The sequence below is a fragment of the Platichthys flesus genome, chromosome 21 (genome assembly GCF_949316205.1).
Source record: "Platichthys flesus chromosome 21, fPlaFle2.1, whole genome shotgun sequence".
NCBI lineage: Eukaryota > Metazoa > Chordata > Actinopteri > Pleuronectiformes > Pleuronectidae > Platichthys > Platichthys flesus.
In genome coordinates this window covers 14,150,376-14,170,954 of record NC_084965.1, presented here as the reverse complement: position 1 = coordinate 14,170,954, position 20,579 = coordinate 14,150,376, and the positions used below count along the sequence as shown (strand labels likewise).

At 44.3% G+C, this 20,579-nt stretch overlaps 1 protein-coding gene across 1 annotated transcript in view; it reads left to right on the top strand.

The window, feature by feature from the left end:
* Positions 1-17,458, top strand: part of adarb2 (adenosine deaminase RNA specific B2 (inactive)) — a 176,941-nt gene extending 159,483 nt beyond the window's left edge. Inside the window, exons 7-10 of the mRNA XM_062379059.1 lie at positions 2,112-2,280; positions 6,433-6,614; positions 13,780-13,961; positions 15,489-17,458. Of these exons, the coding sequence (XP_062235043.1) occupies positions 2,112-2,280; positions 6,433-6,614; positions 13,780-13,961; positions 15,489-15,665 (710 nt within the window). The 3' untranslated portion in view covers positions 15,666-17,458. The remainder of the gene's footprint in view (positions 1-2,111; positions 2,281-6,432; positions 6,615-13,779; positions 13,962-15,488) is intronic.
* Positions 17,459-20,579: the final 3,121 nt, after the last annotated feature.

Genomic DNA, 20,579 nt, shown 5'->3' with positions numbered 1-20,579 from the left:
ACACACACACACATTGGTATTTAGTTTCATCTGCCATTGCCCTGATTCTAGCCTCTAAAATAATTTCCTCTGAAGAAGCTGACATCTTTTTCATGTCCCACTCCTCCTCTGGCCCCTTTCAGCCATGCTGTGATATTTTATCGCTTACACACTTAAAACTAAATTCTACGTTAGTTTAGATTCCTCAGCATTTTTCCTGTTGGTCTCTGAGTTCAGTTGAGTAATCTAGACAGCTATTTCCATACGTAGAATGCATATGTTCTCCCTCCATCTGTCATCGCAGATAGAAGCTCGGAGAACATGTATGCACACAGCTCAGTACATGGTGGGATTTTCATGAAACCAGCAGAGAGAGGCAGAAAAGACGATGGCGTCAGATCAGAGGAGCCTTTGAACTTGACGTTTTTTGTCATTAAACCTTTTTAAATGTTCAGCAGTGCACTCTCGGAGATTAGAAAAATTACTTAGTACCTTTTCCTGGAAAATTTCTGAGTTGCAAGTCAGGAGGGGGCTTAATTTTTTTCACAGCCACAGAAGAAAAACTGGAAAGGAAGGAGAGATTCTCCTTCAGTAAAAGAGGTTATAGGATCAAAACAATGTTTATCTATCGACATCTTCAGTTTGAAATCGGGTTGGGGGATAAAACAATATCATATATCATATTATAAAAATGTAAATTCCATCAATCCAACAAATGTTATATATTTACCCTATTGATATGTTGCTTCTGCCTAGTGCAAGCACAGTGAGGAGACAAAAACTATCATTTATCCACCTCCATTTTGTGTAGAGACTGTTCTGTCTGCCTTTAGAATTATTCCTTCTGTCATTAGTGAGTCCTCCTCAAACAGTTCTACAATAAACTGTCACTTTTGTATTGTTTGTGTGCAGAGCTTCCTAAAACAGTCTACGGTACAGAGTGAAGTTAGAAAACTTTGTGTTCATCCTACCTGGTTCATCTGCAATATAGTTCTCATAAAGTGAAACTGAATTAGCTTACATTACTTGTTTCAGAGGAAATTTATTTAAGTTTTATTATTAATGAATTTATCATGTGTTCAAATCCGTCAACACATTTCCTCTGGCCATCAAGAATACACAGGCCCCGTGTGAAGCTGATAAAATGAACACTTTGTGAGATATGCATTCCACAAACAGACCCCCCCCCCCCCTCCGCCCCCCAAAAAAGCTCAAATCAGTCTTTAAACTGAAAAATAATAATATAGCGACATTTATTGTGATAATTACTTAAATCAACTGTTGTGAAAATATTTAACTTGATATATATTAGATCTGGTTTGAGTTTGAGAGATTATGGTTTACCGTCCTTGTGAAGACTGCATCCTTTAATCAATCATCAGTGTGTAGAGGTCATGCTGCCCTGAACACCCACGTGAAACCACAGGAAAGTGGTTTAAATGGATCAGGGACCCGTGCTCTTGCTGACGCTGTTCACTATGCGTGGGTTGTATGGTTGTTTGTTAAGTGATACTTTATTATATCTCGCCTACTGAAAAGTGTCCAAAGTGTCTCGGTTCAGGGGAATGACTCGGCCTTCCTCCCGAACCGCCGACAGTTCCAGCAGCAATCCAGTCGAACGCTTGTTCCATTAACAAGCAGGCGGGCGACGCTCCCAAAATACATCTAATTCCCTGAAAGAGCCCATTAACCTCATTTAAACTTCTCACTTTGGAAGGAGCTGCAGTATTTGTTGTCTGCTGCAGATTAATGGTTTGGTGAAAGCTGCTTGAAGCTGAGTGAATGAATTGTCTCATTCACCAGAATATAGAGTTGTCACTTTGTGAGAATATTTATCGTTAATATTAAAAATGATAATATTGTGCTGCATGTCAACGTTTATACTGTTTAGGTTTATTTACAGCTAGTTACACCAATAATTAGGAGCTGAGGACATCCAGTAGATACTGCAACAATTCATGTCTATATTGTGTAATATTGGAGTTTCCACTTTCATTGTAGTGAAGGCTAATTGACTTTGTATTATTTAGAAATGACACATTGTGTTATTGCTCATTAAACTGGGTATCCAGCTAAAGCGAATGGAATGACCCAGTGACCTGAATTGTGTTTGTGTGTTGTGCGTCTGACAGTACACAGCAGCAGACACCTCATGAGGAAGCACCGGAACCACCTGCGGACCAAAATCGAGTCCGGGGAGGGGACGGTGCCGGTGCGGTGCCGGGGGCCGGTGCAGACGTGGGACGGCGTCCTACAGGGCGAGCAGCTCATCACCATGTCCTGCACCGACAAGATCACCAGGTCAGTGCTGTCACATGATGAGTCCAAATGGATTCAAGGCTTCATTCTTGGGTTTCATGTGCAAATGTGCAAGATAAGGTTGGCTTATTGGGGATATTTTGGCTTCATATCTGGATAGTGGCAGGAAGTGGAGACTTGTCGGCCATCTTCACTCACAGTCTATGATCTTGAGTTTCTCGTTTTCATTTGCAGTCCTGCCCATACTGCCCATTGAGCTTCTCATGACGTGGACTGTATTGATATTGTTGTGAAGGTGGACACATGACACCTGAACATAAACTCTGATGATCACATCTGTGGGAGAAAACAGGGGAAGAATTGATGGAAGAGTTTAACTTTATGAGAAGATTATCTTCTTTATGAGAAGAAGTAATCTCTGTTTAAATAGAGCCTTGTTGAAATGTGAGTTGTGAGCCAGGTACAGGTTTGTCTAATATTTACCTTCACACGTCAATGTGTCTGTGTGTGTGTGTGTGTGTGTGTGTGTGTGTATGAGTCATGCTATATGTGAGATATTTTGCAGTCCTGCTGATGATATTGATTTCCCATATGTGACTTGAATGGATAATCCCCTTTTAATGAATAAGTGTATTAATCAAATCTTTGTGTTAATCTCTGGATCTTTAGGACTGACTCCCACCGTGGTCTATTTATTTATTAAAGATACGTAAGTGGTTTCTGCCCCTTTAGCGGACCATAGAAAAATGATATGAAATATACAATGGTCGCATTACTATCTCACCCCTACTGGCAGATTGTTTTATAAACCAATGGTAACGTGTTGTTTGCATGTTGGCACGCGAGCGCAGAACAGACGGCGATGCTAAATCAGGACGGCTTTACTCATCCACCTCCGTCTTCACATTGTGTTCATGTGTTAAGAGTAAAAGCCACTGTCTGTAAACGTGGTGCATGTGCACAATTGCATTTACTTAGGGCAAAAAGCAGTACACTAACGCTAACCCTAACAAGCATTCTTACATATAACAAGTTTTAAATTATATGGTTGAATATGCAAATTATCCTTTGTCTATTCAGAAATGTGTTAATTTGAAGCTGAAACTTCGATAGTGAGGTTCAGACTTCATCAGCGCTAAAGGTTTTTATAGAGGGGAATGTAGACATCTGTTTTTATCACTCCAGAAATCAGAAAATATATGAACAATCCGAATATAAACAGGAATAACACCATATTTGAACAAAGATGGTTTAAATGTGAGGTACAACTAATATCTAAAATCTGAATAATCTGAAAGAAAATGTGTTAGAGAAAACAACACAGCAAAACTTCTCAAAATTTGCGAGCACATGAAAAGGATGGTTTTTCCTGTAGCTTCTGACTTTATGAACATTTCATTATTTGTGTAACAATCGAATTGTCAATGTAATAAGTGTAATGGACACTATTTGACATGTGATCAATATTATTATAATATTATTTTACCTGTTCACACTCTGTGGCAATACAGGCAATTGGGGAAGCTTTACAATTAACACAGTTATGAACATAGTGTAAATATATGTGTGACGCATCAGTTTAAAACAAGGTTACTTAAATAGTCAGACTTAGACCAAACAATACTAGAACACAGTGTCACAGTGGCAAAGTTCGAGAAAAGTCATGAAGTCAGTGAACAAACTCAGAGAGTTGTGTTACCATCAGCAGTGAGTTTGTCGACCTGAGCTGTGCCATGAATTTAAGTTTAAATTTCAAAGAGATTGAACGTGTTATTTCTCACTTTGTGTCAACAACACACTGAGTCACACAAAATATTTTGAACAGTTACTGTATTTTCGGATTATTTTGAGGAGCACCAGTAAGTGTAGCAGCTAATCATCGCTGTCATCTTAGCTGCTGGTGTGGCTAAAAAAAAATGCTTCACTTCCATTTCTTAAAATATCTGAAGAATTTTTTTTTAATATGGTCGCAGTTATTTTGCCATGACTGAACCGGCAAATTCATCTTAGTTAAGCACCGCACTGTGCCAGCTGAGCCATACAGGACCACAGCTGAGCCACTGTGCTTGTGCTTGTGCTTGTGCGTGTGAGAGAGAGAGAGAGAGAGAGAGAGAGAGAGAGAGAGAGGTGAACCCTTCTCTTGTGGAGCCACTGTTAATTTGACCAATTTGATTCAGTTGGCCGGGGCTGGAGATGGTGTGATTAAATCTACCCAGGTCACCAACGGGGGTGAAAGCAATTACTTTACAAAAAAATAGAGTGACAGGGGAAGGAGAGGGGACACCCTGCTTTTCTTCCCAGCCGCATCCTCTCCCCTCCGCCTCGCACTCCCTTTGCTCCGCAGCCTCCTCTCTTCCTTTTCCTTTTCTTTTTTCCTTTTTTTTTTATCGCTGTAAATGATCGGTGGCCGTCGTTAAAGTGAGTGGGTCACCGAGGGCCAGTTTATCAAGGTCGGGATGGAAGGTGGATCTGAGACTCAACGCGCGCACACACACACACACACACACACACACACACACACTGCTCTAGTCTTTAAGTGATCCCCTTGATACTCTTTTCGTCGTCTGTCACACTCATTTTGAGCTTATTCCCCCACATCCTTCACTTCCTACACTCTATTACAGTGATCTCAGCTTTGACGACAGGGGGCTTTAGGAACTGCGCTCTCTCATCATAAACATTTCAGATAATAGTCACCGTCGCCTCACCTGATGATCATCGTGCTGTTGTCTTAAGCCGGAGCCCTGCGAAGCTCCTTTGCAAATATTTGATTTGAAGACGACAGCTGGATTTAATTGAGGGGCCTAAATGGCTTTCATATAACGATGATGTTCTCCATTCCACCGCAGTTTTATGCAGATGAGCACATTACTTTAATGGTCGGCGTTTACCAGGGGAGGGAAGAAAGGATAGATGTAGGGAGACAGAGAGAGAGGGAGGGAGAGAGGAAGAGAGGGGAGGCCTCTCTCTCCTCTTCAAATTCACACACCCGAGCCAGATGGCTCTTTTCTTGCATGAGATTAGAAGATGTTTCTGATTCACGGTGTCGCTTTCTGGCAAAATTAATATTTCAGGCTAAACTGTTTCTGTTTTGGTGTTTGTGTGTGTGTCTGGGTGTGTCTGTGTGTGTGTGTCTGTGTGTTTGTGTGTGTGCGCATAGCTCCTCCTCTCTGTTTGAGAAAGGAAGGACAGATTGCAGGTGAAGCGTGGGCGGTGGGCGAACACTAATTCCTGATTTCCCAGAAAGCCGCTGGTGTTAATTGACTGTTCGGGAGGTGAAGGAAGCCGTAGTGAGAGATTATTAAGTCTGCACGACACAAAATCACAAGCAGATGAAGAAACATTGATTAACAAAAAGAACAATGATGTAGTAATGATTAGTAGCATATTGTAGAGCCTCCGATTGTGACTCATATAACATCATTAGCCCAATGTACTCAACTCAGGTGTGGGTGCATATGTGTCTGTATTTGTGTGTGTGTGTGTGGGGGGGGGGGGGTGTTTGAAGGGCAACTATGATAATAAACAAGTTAATTATAATTTTCCATCCATAAATTAGCATCTGCTGGTTAAACAGAGTGGATTTCAACAGTGGGTGGCACATGACCAGCTGGCTGCGGTATCAGGTGGGGCTGCGGCTGCCAGGATTAGCCCCACAGTGATTTTGTGTCACCAGTGGATCTCCCTGAAACCGACCCTGAGGCGGTCAGCTGAAGCTTTCTCTCCCCGTAGCCGCCCCCCCCCCCCCCGCGCAGTGCATTAACCTCGGCGGCGGCGATGGATGCGCACATGGTAATGTGGCGTGGCGTGCGACGAATGCTGATGCACTGACCTTTGGCAGTGTTGATGTTGGTGATGACGGTGTCTGTCTCTGAGGCAGGGAAAGTGAGAGAGGAAGACATGTGTGTGTTAGATGGTGTTGGTGGTGTGTTTGTGTGTGTGCGTGTGTGTGTGTGTGTGTGTGTGTGTGTGTGTGTGTTGTGCATGTGTAGGGGGTCATCACGTCCCACATCAAGATAATGATCAAATTGTTTCGAACTGTCACTGAAGCTCTCCGTCCTTCTCTCCCTTTTCCTCCCCCTATTTCTGCCTCTTTTCCCACATACTCCTCCTCTTCCATCTCCACACCCCTCTCCCTCTTTTCTCTTCCTCACCCACCCACCTGTCCTCTCCCTCTTACCCGCCTCCCCTCAGATGGAACGTCCTGGGCCTGCAGGGGGCGCTGCTGAGCCACTTCCTGGAGCCCGTGTACCTGCAGAGCGTGACGGTGGGCAGCCTGCGCCACACGGGCCACCTGGGCCGAGTCGTGAGCCAGCGGCAGGAGCGCCTCGGCCCCCTGCCCGCCACGTACAGACGCAACCAGCCGCTGCTCAGTGGTACGACTGTGACGCACACACACACGTCAGACACGCCTCGCTGTGATGCAGGTGAAACACGGTCTTCACCGCAGGAAGTGGCACAATGAGATTCAGCCATGGGTCCACGGTGACACAGACGCTCCTTTGAAGGTTGAGCAGCAGACAGGGAGGTTTTTCTCTGATTTAGACCAGTCTCCGTTTCATCAAAGGTCAGAGCAGTTGAAATGAGAGTTCACACAAATGGAAAAACTCCAGCAGTGCACGGAGGTACATGACTCCTGGGGCGACTCCATTCAAATGACCTGGTTCTGTCAGTTTTCCTGAGAAGTGATGAGAATATAGACAAAGACATTATCAGTGTGTCCCTGTTACCGTGGATCTGTTTAATCAGAACCTGAAAATTATTTGATTCCATATCACTTAACTTATTTTGAAAATAAACAAGTCTGATATTTTTTAAATACAGACTTGTTAAATGAGATAAAATTACACAGCATAAAGATTAAACCTGAAAATTCCCTAATGAGCCATCTGCTGAAACGGCACGCCTCGACTTTTTTTGGGTGGGGGAGGTGCTCGTCTGCGGTGCGGGGGCTTTCCTTCTAGTGGGCCGCTGGGCGGTGTCCGTCGGCGCTGCGGAAGGCGGGCTGTTGGAGGGGACCGGGTACCGCGGTCGGCGGCAGCAACTCTGGACGCGTGTCGGTCCCGTCTCGCGGATCACCTCAGCTACAGTTTCCGTTGTGGGAACCCTCGGTTCGCGCGTTAGGGGGGGGGCTCCGGCGGTTTCTAATAAAGTGAGTGTTGGCTAAACCGGTTGTCATTTTTATGTTTAGGCAGCGGGGGTGTTGTCGGCAGCTGCTGAATGTAACTAATAAAGTAACTTTTAATCTAACTTAGTTACTTTTAAAAGCAAGTAACTTAAAAAGTGACTAAGTTACTTTTTCAAAGTAACTATGGCAACACTGTCCATATCCCATCCGCTAAAATGGAAGAGGCACGATTTATAACCTTTAACACTTTGGCTTCACTTTGAGGAGCAGTCATGTGTCATGTCGTCCTCTCTTTATAAACAATATCGAATCCTTTCACATTATCTAAAATAGTTAAATAGATCGTTTTTTATGAAAATATTGATAGTAGCCACATAAAGGGAAAAATGTAATTTAATTAACCCTTATTTCGAAGTTAGTTGCTCATTTTACCACAGTGTCATAATGAAACAAAAAAGAAAAAACAGATTATATTGAAATACATGATTAATCAAAGTGTATTCATTCAAAAGTGTTTAAACTCACCTGTATTAAGTATTATATGACTTTCAAGAGGTTTAAATCCTACTTTAGCTACTTTTCCGCCAACTGAAGTACATATTATGTGTTTCTATTCTCAACCCGCCTTTGAACACACCTCTCTGTGTGTTTAGTAGTTCTCGGCTGGGGTATCCCATGTAGCGATCCGACAACCCTTGTGTGCAGTATCTATTTTCAGACATGTATTTTCATAGAAACGTCAGCCGAGTGAATCACAAGCCGTCACGCATGCAACGCCCACCTCCCCCACCCGTACACACGCGCCTAATAATCCTCTGCCCCCCCCGCCTCGCTGCAATGACATCGTGGCAGCGAGACAAGCAACAGCTAAGAAGTCGTCTGGTGTGTCTGCTCGCAGGGCTCCACTGAGGCCCCCCGGGCTTCTGTTTGCAGCAGAGATGAATGCTGGGAGAGGATCTGAATGACACCCAACTTGTAGGAAGTGCATCAGCCATCACTTCAGATCTAGGCCAGTCGGAGAAGCTGAGTGACAGGGACGCACGGAGATGTAGGGCACATTTGGTTGCTGGGGGATCGTTGATGAGAACAAAGAGTGTGACAGTCGCACACAAGGAAACACATTACATCCTGTCAAATGCGAACAATGGGATAAAACTAAATCTTACACCTTCTCCCTTTTTCTGTCAGCTTTCGAGTATACTTCTTGAAGGGCACAGGAACTCTTTGTGTTGCAGGGCTCTGCTCCGGGTAATTGGCTGCCATGAGGATGAATATTTTGTGAGGACTGGCCTCATCAAGATTGATAATTGTGCTGAATCGTCCTCTGGTGATGATGGCTGTGATGAATTTATCACAGGATCCCTCGACCACGGCCTCAGCAACATTTCTCATGATTTGTTCAATGGCTTTTTGAGTGGAGTCATTTGACTTGTCTGGGTTGGAGGTTTTAGTCTCAGATTTTACAAGCTGCAGTTCATGTCTCAAGAATCATGGTCTGGTATGACACTGTTAGTCAATTATACTTATTTATACTAATTAGTTATTCACTCTAACTAATATCAACCTCAGTATAAGGGTTGTTTAATGAGTAAATACTCCAGATCATCACCTGACATCCACCAAAGGGGGCGACGCAAATTTCCGAGTGAGAGGCTCAATAGTTTGTCAGACCGTTCTGGATGAATGAGTCCAATGTATAAGAGTATAGCAGGATTCACCACGAGCCAGTGGGCATGTTCATATCTAAAACGTGATAGACACAAAACTAAAAAAAACTACAATAATTTAATTATCTCAGGAAGAAACAGCAGAAGAAGAACGTACATGTGGAGAGAGCATTTGTTGATAGGGTATGAGTGTGTGGCAAACCAAACCATGCGATTTCCGCAGCTGAATTTATACGTCCTGCTTCCTGCCTCCTGCCTCCTGCCTCCTGCCTCCTGCCTCCTGCCTCCTGCCTCCTGCCTCCTGCCTCCTGCCTCCTGCCTCCTGCCTCCTGCACCACCCCGCGCCTGAACGCTCCGGAGATTTCTGTGTTTTTGTAAATGCGTCTGAGCGGAGATTCTCCTGCTGTTTTCTTCATATGAGAAAAAAGGCTGCGAACAGGCACATACGGGTCAACATTTCAATGATGTAGCTTTGAAAGTGATCAGTACAATCTGAAAATCCATTCTGAAATGGACAGGAAGGCAATGGAGAGAAGCAGGGATGCGGTTGATTTAATGTTAAGAAGCCGAATTAATGCATTCTAAACTTGCTGGAGTAGTGGGCTCACCCTGACATTATACAGAGTTTTTACCAGGGGGGCCTGGCAGGGAAGCTCTGGAGAAAAGTCCACAGCCTCTCACTCGGATATTTGAGTTCTCATTTACTTCAGATGATTTTAGATTATCCGTTAGTTCAGTGCATGTCTGAACGTGTCAAACGTTACTTTACTTCGTCTTTACTCAAAACTGGCGTAACCTCCTCTGTCGCCAGCGAACACACGGCCCTCTTCCCTTCTCTCTGCGAGTGTGTCCCAAACTGTCGGATCGTTGCACCTGCACTGCCTTGAGTAGCAACAGTCTATTGAAGGATGGAGGAGGGGGAGGAGGGGGAGGAAGATGGACAGCGAGTGGAGATGGCCCCACACCAAATCAATGTAATCACAGCCCTTATCAGACAGCCATTCAATCTGAAGGGAGCACGGGAGGAGAGGGAGGGAGAGGGGGAGGGGGGGGGGAGACAGCATGGGCGGAGAGGAAATAAAGAAAACAGAGAGAGCTCCGCTTGCATTCAGATGTCCGAGTGCAGATCTGCCGCCACCACCTCCTCCGCCCTTTCATCGGCGCTGATGAGCTCCTCGGCCATTGTGTGTCCAGGGTTATTTTAAAAAGCAACACCCCTGGAGGAAACTCCCGTGGAGCGCGTTGGAGGCACCGCTCTTATCGCACGCCGGCCAAAGCAGCTCCACCTGAAACCCCCGAGGGCTGAAACGCATTGACGGGCAGATGTGTCCTCTGCGCTCGTCCTCCTGTTTGCTTTCTATGGAGCGTGAGCAGAAACTGTGGCGAGGCTTTGTCATTTCTCCGGATAAGAGGAATCAGAACAACAGTAGATAAAATAAACATTAGTAATCTTCGCTCACCACCAGTTGGGCTGCTGGTGGAGTGCGGTCGCTTGTTCCCCTGCTCCACCCTGCTGCCATTCCACAAAGTCAGATTTGAGTACCATAGCATGTGACTGAAGCCATTTTCGGACATGAACTACAGAAAATGCCCTGAAAATTTGTGTCTGGACATTTTGCGCTGTTTGCGTTACTCATATGAAAAACACTGGAGAAGATGTTCCTGGTCAGACGCGTTCACAGCAATGGGAAAAAGTTGGTCACGACAAAAGTTCTTGAATTTGAATCCTGTTCTATTTCCCGCACAGTTTAAGTGTCTCCAAACTCTTTTTGAAATATGTTTCAAAAGTAGTTGACTGTTCCCTAACGGAGATGAGATGAGATCAACAGTTCTGTAGAGGGATGAGCATAGCGTCTTCATCCACCAGGTTCTTCTTGGGTGACCTCTCCACCTGTGATACTTCAACTTAAGGCACAAGAACAGTCTAGTCTCCATCAAAAATCCGCCATTCATTGATGTTGCTGGCATACAGCCCCTCCGGAGAGTTTGAGGAAATGTCCGGAGCTGAGTGCATGTTTGAATGCAGGTTAAGTCTCAGGGCGTTAAACTGGAGCATATGTTGTGTGAGTGAGTCCCCATCGTTAGGGCCTACTGGTGAAGTACTGGTTTTACATGACTGTTAGAGCGGATTCAGGAATTTGAACCAACAACTTTTTCTTGTATACAGATCATTGAGCTTTGATGCAGACACTGTACTGCCCCGATCTTGCGAGACACACTTCAAACAAAGCATGCTGAACTCCAGTGATGCAGGATAGATGCAGTGTGTACACAGACACACACATGCTGTGCGGCATCGTGGCTCCACAGCAGCCTCAGATACTAAGCCACGGGTCCTCTCACTGTACAGCTCTGAATCCTGCCAAACACTACCCTGAAGAGAAATTGATCAAGTCTTCAATGAGGGAAAAGTCAAATTGGCTATTACAGAAACAGAGGAGTCAAGTCCATTGAATGGATGAAATGAGCCATGAATGGAGCAAGAGAAAAGAGAGAAGGCAGGATGGATTGGGGAGGGGGGGGGGGGTTCTTTGTTCAAAGAAGTGCGTTTGCACAAGAGAGGAGAGATGGGTAATAAGAGACTTGGAGGATTGTTACCGTGGCAGGCAATTCATCCCGGCTCCGAGGTGCTGCAGAAAAGGAAGAGCGAGTAAGGACGGGTGAAATGAGTGTGGCATGATGGGAGATGATCTGCAGGCATGTACTGTGGTATTGTACACCAGGTATTGTACTTTAACAAGCTGTCTGTCAGGCGCCGAGATCAGAAGCAGCTGTTGTTCAGCCGTCGCACGGAAATCTGTCGGCTGATTCTCTGTCAAGCCTCCCGAAATAACAAATAACTGGGTTGGAAGTCGAGGTGAAATCCAAGACGGTGCTTCCTTCCCCGAGACAGTTTCACAGATTCCGAGTGGATTCAGTGTTGGAGCAGAACTTAGCTGTCACACTCCGTTAGCGGCGATGCTACACGAGGAGCTCGTCTGTGGCAGTGTGACTCATCGTGCACCCAACGTTTCTACCTCTGTAGTGTTTTCAGCAATTAGGAAAAAAAACAAGAACAAGCACGTCTGTGGCAAGGCATGAGTTGAAATGTGAATTCATGAGGTCAAAGGTCAAGCTTTACCTGAAAACACATCAGCAGTTTGCTTTCCGTAACAAATTTTTTTTTATATACTGTAAGTTTGTATTATAAATATAGCATGTGGCTATTGGTTCTAGAATAGTTTTTAGAAACTGGCAAAGGGGCTATCGAAATAAATTCTTATAGAGATACAAAGCTAATTTAAAGGAAATCTATGTTTGTTTCTTCACTCGTTCAACAAGTTGCATACATCACAAGCAGTCACTTCAGCAGTGCAGGTTACCATGAATGAACACATGTTTCCTGCTCTGACCTTTCTACCAACATGCATGTGAATGTAGCAGACTCCATGTCTAACTATTGCAGTGCCGGATCTAGGATGTTTCTTAATCAGGGGCCCAAAGGGGCCACATTTCAACATCATCTATGTCCAATATGTCATCCATTGTTTTCTGTGAGCTCTGTAGCTTTGAGCAAAGCCACACATCTTATTTTGAAAATCGTGACTTGCACATTGTGTTCTTAAGAAAAGATTCGAAAATAACAACTCCTCACAAATCGGCAACCGACAGGACAGGGGCACGTCAGCGGCGAATCCGATTTCAGCTGGGCCAGCTGCAGGTCTTAATGAAGCCAGCTAACTTTCAGCAAAACAAGTGAATAAGCATTATTTCCCCCGAATCATCAAAACATTTTCTTTAATTTTCGGAAGTAAAAATTCATTCATGTTGAATCATAAAAGCGTTTTACAACCTTTTTACAGCAAACCATACAACTGCACTAGCTAAATTTAGCCTTGCAACGGCACATACATCCTGATCAATATTCATAGTACCCGTAAAAGTTAATGTACGACAAATAAAAGTATATGTGTCTACACCACTGCCGGAAACACTGACACTTATTTCCTCACTGCACCACCACCAGTATGTTGATCAGTCTGCTGCTTCAGATTGTCGGGTCAAATGTTTTTAAGGCCTGAAACTCTGAATCAGAACTTCTTACCCAGAACCGGCTGGAAAACTGCTTCCTATGAAACAACTAAGCCTCTGGGACATTTTGCCCTGAGCCCTTGTTCATTTCGCACCTCTGCCAACACCTGTGATTTGGACTGATCATGTAGTTCCACTTTTCCTCTACCTCTGTCTTTCGAGGGGCCACTTATTTCAGAGAGGGCAGGACTGAGATGCGTACTGTCCAGTGTAGGGGAGAGATGATCTTTGTGACTGTAGAAAATATTTACAGTGCACAGAGCAGCCACCACTCAACCACTGTGAACTGCAGGGACACGAGCCCCCACACAGCGGCAGGAGCACGTTGTTTATGTGCTGGATAGACCTCCTGTTCCCTCCCTCCCTCTCTCAGGGTGTATCAAAGCCTCATATAAACAGCCCTGCGGTTTCAGGCCCAGGTTGACTTGGCTTTCTGCAGCGCTGCAAAACTTTATGTCTGCCATTAGCCTCAGGGAGCAAGGGAAGGGTGGAGGAAGGTTAAACGAAACAGCAAAGCGGAAGGTTTGAAAAGAAAAACACATGGTTTCATATTTTTCCCTCAGATTTGCACAAATGAATCACACTCGCATCAAATGTTTTGAATTTTAGAGGAAAAACCTCGACAGCAGTTAAACAACCCAAGTCATTCTCTCTGCCGTGTTGTCGTTCCCGCAGGGCTGAGCAGTGCCGAGTACCAGCAGCCGGGAAAGGCCTCGTGCTTGAGCGTCAACTGGACGCTGGGCGACACGCAGCTGGAGGTGGTCAGCACCGCCACGGGACGGAGGCGGGAATCAGGGACTCCATCGCGTCTCTGCAAGCACGCCCTGTTCACGCGCTGGAGCAGGCTGTACCGCAAGGTGAGCACAAACCTTCACGTCAGAGCAGGGTGGGCTAGATTCAATTTACCAGGAGAGAAAGGCGACTCGACAGCAAGAACTTCTGGTCAGTGGATGGATTGTGTTTAGGAAACATGATAAAAGCAGACACTCAGTAAAAACATAAACGTATCATCATAACAGTGTTGAATTATTCAGGTTCTTCTGTCCCAGAATCAGTCAAAAATCATGTTTCGACAAATTTGACCCAATGTGTTCCAACATATTTGCATAAATCCCCACATGCCTGGTACAAAGTCGACAAACAGCGCCCCCTCTGTCCGTTACTTTGCGATTTACGATGCAGAACCCCACATTATGCTAGCGTCTTCCATGTTCCCTGCATACCAACGAAATATTTCTGCCCACTGACGGAGTTCAAGCTGAGAGTGATCGCCCTCTGTTGGATCAGGAAAGATGACGTGTCTGCTTTGGCTAAATAATCCACCTAATTTGAATGTTGATTAAAAACCTTCCACGTGTGTATTTGTTTTCTTCGGAGGTACAACATATTATGATGTGATGTTATTGTTACGAGCCCTAAAGAATAGTGCAACGTTTCTATGAATAAAAGCCTGTTTCATCATCTGCTGGAAAACACAAGGTATTACTCAGCTGTTGAAAAGAACAATATGCAAACTAATGCCAGTAATCATGTGCTCACACACACACACACACACACTGGGTCATGCAGAAACATTAACTAAAGAGGTCCGTGCCATCATCAACTCAGTCAGACCCGTGTATTGAAATCAGCAGCAGAGCTCTGTGGCTGCAGGTGAACGCTCTGTAGACGATTCGTGGCGTCTCCTCTCCGCCGTAGATACATTTGTCGCCCCGGTAACATCTGCTGCACGTGCGGCTTATCACAACCTGGCAGATCGGATCTTTTTTAACGGCGGCGCGCGGGCACTTTCATTTTCCATTCTGAAACTTTATGTAACCGACACTGCCTGCGTCGCCAAATGGCGGCCGTTAAAGCATAATGACTGTGAAACCATAATTATTTGGAGAAGTACTCGAGGAGGCCCCCGCCCTAAGTGCTCCCCGTGCGCTGCGCAGAGGGGCCACGCAAGAGCAGTCGCACTAATCTCCAAAAGAAACTTTCGCTCTCCCTCCCTCACTCTGTCTCTCTCTCTCCCCCCCCCCGCACCCGTCCCCCCCCAACCGAACTTCATTGTTTCCCCCTCGCGACGATGGGAACGCACAGAAAAGCACAGAGAATGTTCAATTGCTTGTGAAATTTAAATGGGGAGATTACACAGCTGTTGAAGCCCCCCTCCACCACCACCACCTTCCCCACCCACCCACCCGAAATGCATTTGTGCCGGCTCATTCGTTTTGTTTTTGCTCTCCCTCCCTCCCTCCCCCACGACGAAACCTTTAGCCCCCATGCCCCGGCTTTATTCCTCTTTTTGTTTTTCTCTCCCCAACTTGTTTTTTCTCTGTGTCGCTTTATCTTACTCCCTCTCTTTTTTTGTCTTATGTTCCTCTTCCGGTCGCCATCAGTTGGGGATCATCGTGTCCGGCTCGGCGGACGACCAGCTCCTGTACTGCGAGGCAAAGATGGCGGCGCGCCCCTATCAGACAGTGAAGCAGCAGTGGTTCAGATCTCTGCAGGAGACAGGCCTCGGCACCTGGGTCAAGAAACCGCCTGAGCAGGAACAGTTCCTGCTGGCGGTCTGAGGAAGAGTGTGTGTGTGTCTGTGTGTGTGTGTTTGTGTATGAGTGTGAGTGTGTGAGATGGAGAAAGAGAGAGAGAGAAGAAGTGTTTGTTTAACCTTTATTTTTTTAGAGTAAGATGACTTTGTGCTCCTCACCGACATCCTGTTTCACAACCTTTATTCCCGAAAGTTTCAACCCCTGAACATCAACGCCATCCCCACCGTCATTCACCCGCATCCAGAGGAAGGTCGGCGGCACCGGGCCGAAAAGGAAAAAGAGACCAACAATAATCGTTTAGACCCACGAACACACACATTTAAGCAAACACACACCTAAATACCGCAACTCTCTGTCCGTCAGGGAAGGGTGGGGTAACCTTGAGCAGAATGAAAGACAGCCGCTATCTTGTCATCAGCTATTTCCGGGCCCAAAGGCTCCCGCTGAGGAGCCGAGCCACGGGGGAGAGAGAGAGAAAAGAGAGACAGAGCGAGAGAGGGTGAGAGAGAGAGGGGTCCACGTCCAATTACCAGCCCTGTCAGGGTGACGGCTGATAGAGGAAGAGGAAGGAAAAAGAGAGAGTGAGAAAAAGAGACCTGCTTTCAGACCTCCTCACCTTCCCCTCTCTCTCTCCCTCCCTCTGTCCCTCTCTCATTTCTATTTCTTTCTTCTTCTCAGACTCACCCCTTGACTCCCGACTTCCCCTTCCTTTTGTCTCCCTCCTTTGCCCTCTCTCCATTTTATTCCCCTCGCCTCCTCTTTGTCGCTCTCTCTCTCTACCGCCTTCCAAGCGATGGATTTCGACATGACTCGACGACAGGTTAATACACCCTCTTTTTTTTTTACTCCTCCCCCCGCTCTCACCCCACTGGGCAGAGAGGAGGGAAGGAAACGTGGTGGTGTACGTAAACACGGCCATTACAGCTCGCCTTAGTACAAATTGAGGTGGTGGCGGTGAAGATGGCGGAGGTGTATTTCCTTGTTTTCCCCTCTCTGTTTATCTTTCCTCCCTCTTTGTCTTTTGACCTCGGCCCGTCCTGTTCTTTCTCCAAACACCTGAATCACCAATAAGAGCGAGTTGGGGTTGTGACTCATTAGCGAGGCCTCGTTGACCTCATCGACTCGCTCTCCCTCGCCGTGTCACCACCACCCCGAGCCGATAGCAGTCGAGGTGGCGTGCAGCTTTGCTCAGCACCTTGGGCGACCTGAGGGTGGTTTTATTTTGAAATGCCATGTAGGCGTTCATAGATTCTGACGTGACTCTGGATCCGTGTACATTTGTACCTCGCACTCATTTTTGCGTATTTCCCCGATGTAAACACACAACCCAGCTAAATGTTTATGTTCGTGACGATCATGACTTATGTGGTTGTGTCACTGCCGATTTCTCTTGAAGGTGTTGAAAATGAATGGAAGGCGTCACCAGCACGGCTCAGTCAGTGGTAAAATCCAAATAGTGAGAGTGACATCTAGTGGTGCGGTTCTGTCATGTTGTGGTTTTCCTCTCCTGCCCCCGGCTGATGCTGGGAACTTCACGAACTCCAAGTGAGGAAACAGTCAAACTCTCAGTCTGAGAAATAAGCTCTTCAGTGGAGGGAGGATTTTTACACAACAAGCATTGAGCTGAGAATCTGACCAACGTGTGACCCGCTTCTGGTTGATTCATAATTTTTCCCTTCGTTGAAAAAAAATTGCCAATCAGTGTTTATCAATTTAAAAATGTGTGAATTTGATTTAGAGTTTTTTAAAGGCTCTGAAAATCCAATTTCAAGTATTCCTTCCAATTAATTGATATCCTATTAATATATATATATATCGATATATAAGTTATATTATTAGACATTACACCAAATTTGACAGTATAACAGCCCTAACTAGGTGGGCTGCTGTTTGATCGGAATCTGTCCTGACTCTATTATTTATTTTAACATGAGGCCCCCCAGTTAAACCAGTACCAAGAGCATACAGAGCATTTTTATGTTAAATATTCAAAACATTTAAAACGTTATAATATTTCGTCCTTATCGCTGCTAGCAAGACTTTCCCCTTCATTCGCATTTGAATGTGTCATGATGGTCGACGTGTCATTTTTTTCTGTGATGAAATAGGAAAACTGTAAAGAGACCGTGTGATAGGAAACCCAACACAGAGACCATTTAGTTCTATTGTGCTACAATACTTTTGGTTTTCTGTGAACCAGTTTGTTTTATTTGATTAATTAAATGTATTAAATAATACCCTACAAAATTAAATTAAATTCAAAGTATAAAAAAAATTACAGAACAATATAAATTAACGTAAGTGAATGTTTGAATAAGAGACTTTGACAATGGACCACAGGACAAGAATATTACTTTACTGCATAAGTTAATGTTAAACAGATGGAATGTCTGGTTCTTTGTTTACACCTGAATCCTGGTCTGTGAGCATCACAACAGTGTTTAACAAAGTGTCGGTCTGTCATCATCCATAACCACAGACATGACATCGTTCGTCCACATGCAGCATCACCATGACTCTGATTCGAAAAAACAGATTTACAGATTTATTTTGGGAAATATAGAATATAAGGCATGGCTGAATGGCAATATTGTATCTATGAGTGTACATATGTAAAATGTATAAAAGTTATTGACAAAGATGTGGAAGAGATCTTCAAATGTCTAATGATGATGTAAATTAAAGTATATGAGGAATTGCTGCTAAGGTCTGTAAATTGCACTTCAGTAACAAATACATTGTGAATGTTTGTACTGTATATGTGAATAAAACCACAAAATCTTGTAATTTTATCTTGTCTTGCCCGTTTTTTTTTGTGTTGAATTCATGTTTAAAATATGTTATTTTATCGTTCCTCATAATAAATGACATTGGGCCATCTCAGGTCTTCCAGCTTCGTGACCACCTTCCTGTAGGCAGCACTGGCCCTCTGAGGCATCCAGACAAATATTAAAGAGGCCTCCCTCCTCCTCCAGTCCCGGGGGAAATCCAGGGGGGGAAGTGGTTATCTGTTTTAGACTCGGTGGCAGGTGTCATACACACCAGCCACCAAATTAGCCTTGAGGAAGAATGAAGTGAGGAAGAAGAGGCGAGGGGAGTTCGAGGTATATGCGTCCACGCCCCCCACGCATACACACTCTTCCCCCTGAGGCCGTTGAGTCAGCTGTGTGCGCCACAGAAAACATGCTACTTGACAATTTGTCACAGGCAGCTCGCCCTAATCCATTGGACAGAGTAAACCTCCGTACACAATTCTCACTAACATGACTATTACTACCATAGTTTCATGATTTACTGTGATTTGACGTTTCCAGGACTCAATGTACTGTGACACTTTTTCACTTACTGTACTCCCACATAGTTTTTACTTACTGAATTATGACAAGTTTGTGACTTAATGTACTATGACTTTTTCATGAAAGACTATACCATGACGTATTTTATGACTTACCACAGTATAGGCTATAATATACACTATGATATTTTGTTTTTCATGCCTAACAGGACTATGACATTTGTATGTGACAATTTGAATAGTAAGCCATGTTGAAATTAAAGATTGATAGCCCTTGAAACTTAAATTTACTGCAACTTTAGAAGACACATGGTAAAAAAATACAAGGAATTTAAGAAAACTTCTTTATCAATTTGACAACACGTGCCCTGCTGATTCACCACAACTAACACCATTGGGTTGTGTTCTGACTCAATCGGATGAACACTTGTCGGGAAAATTAAACAAGTTACTTGCACAAATACAACTTTTAGATGCTTATTTCATTTCTAAACCACTACACATCAGTGGGATTTGCTGTAGGTTTTACACCTGAACATTTTATTGACAGCACCCCTTGTGTGTTGTTTCAGGCACTTGACACATGTCAGTTATTCATGAGTTGTTGGCACTTCCACCAAAGAGCGAGTTCCCCTTTAAACCTGCGATATAATGTGGAGCGGTGTCTGCGTCCCGACGAGTCCATCCTTGGCTCTTTAGCTGCTAAATGCTGCACCATGTTCACCAGCTGCTCTCCAGCTGTGTCCTTCTGCCGTTTGCTGCTGAGCAGGTTCTAGAACCTGCATTAGTTGTCCGGCCAGGTAAAAAAAATTGGTGAGTTGCTCCATTATTATGATAAATATATCAGATTAAAGCCCCTTTAAATAACTGTGTAAAGGCTTTAACAGATTGAATTATTGATTAGCTCTCAAAAACAGCAGGACTGGAGAAAATGAAAACAGATTTGTCTAGCGGAGTTGTGTTCTTCTTCTGTCCTACTCCATTAATCATCCCATTAGCCCACACATTTATCTTTCAACCTTTTGGAGGAGGCCGGGAACCACTGTGCTGAACATCAATATAACTGTGGTTAACTCCACAGTGACCAGAACTATTTTATTTATAATAACTTTTAATATTTCAAAGAATTGTTGTGTTCTTTAAGAAATTGCACTTTTAGCTGTATACAACTGACCAGCTCTCTAACGGAGGCTTGTCTGTATCTTGTCATGTTTTTTTGCCCTAAACCAAATTGCCTTTGGGGTTAATACAATTGCATTATATTAGAATGCATGGTATTGTATCGTATTACCAACTACAAACATAAAATCCTATTTAAACATCAACACATGGGTAGCAGACTGTTGAGGCAGTTAAGCCATTTTTATGCAGCAATTACTTTTACTTTTAATACCTGTGCCAAATCCTTTTTTTTTGATAAATAATAATTATGCACTTAAACTGCAGTACTTTTCAATGCAGAACCTGTACTTGTAAATGAGTATTTCTACTCTCTAGTATACCTCCTTTACATTAAAGATCTGAATACTTCATCCATCACCGTAATGCAGTTGTTAGCTGAGAAGAGTTTTACTCATCTCGAAAATTTGTTTAGCGCACATATCCTCGTGGTTTAAATGATGTAGCTCTTGCTTGAGTAAATA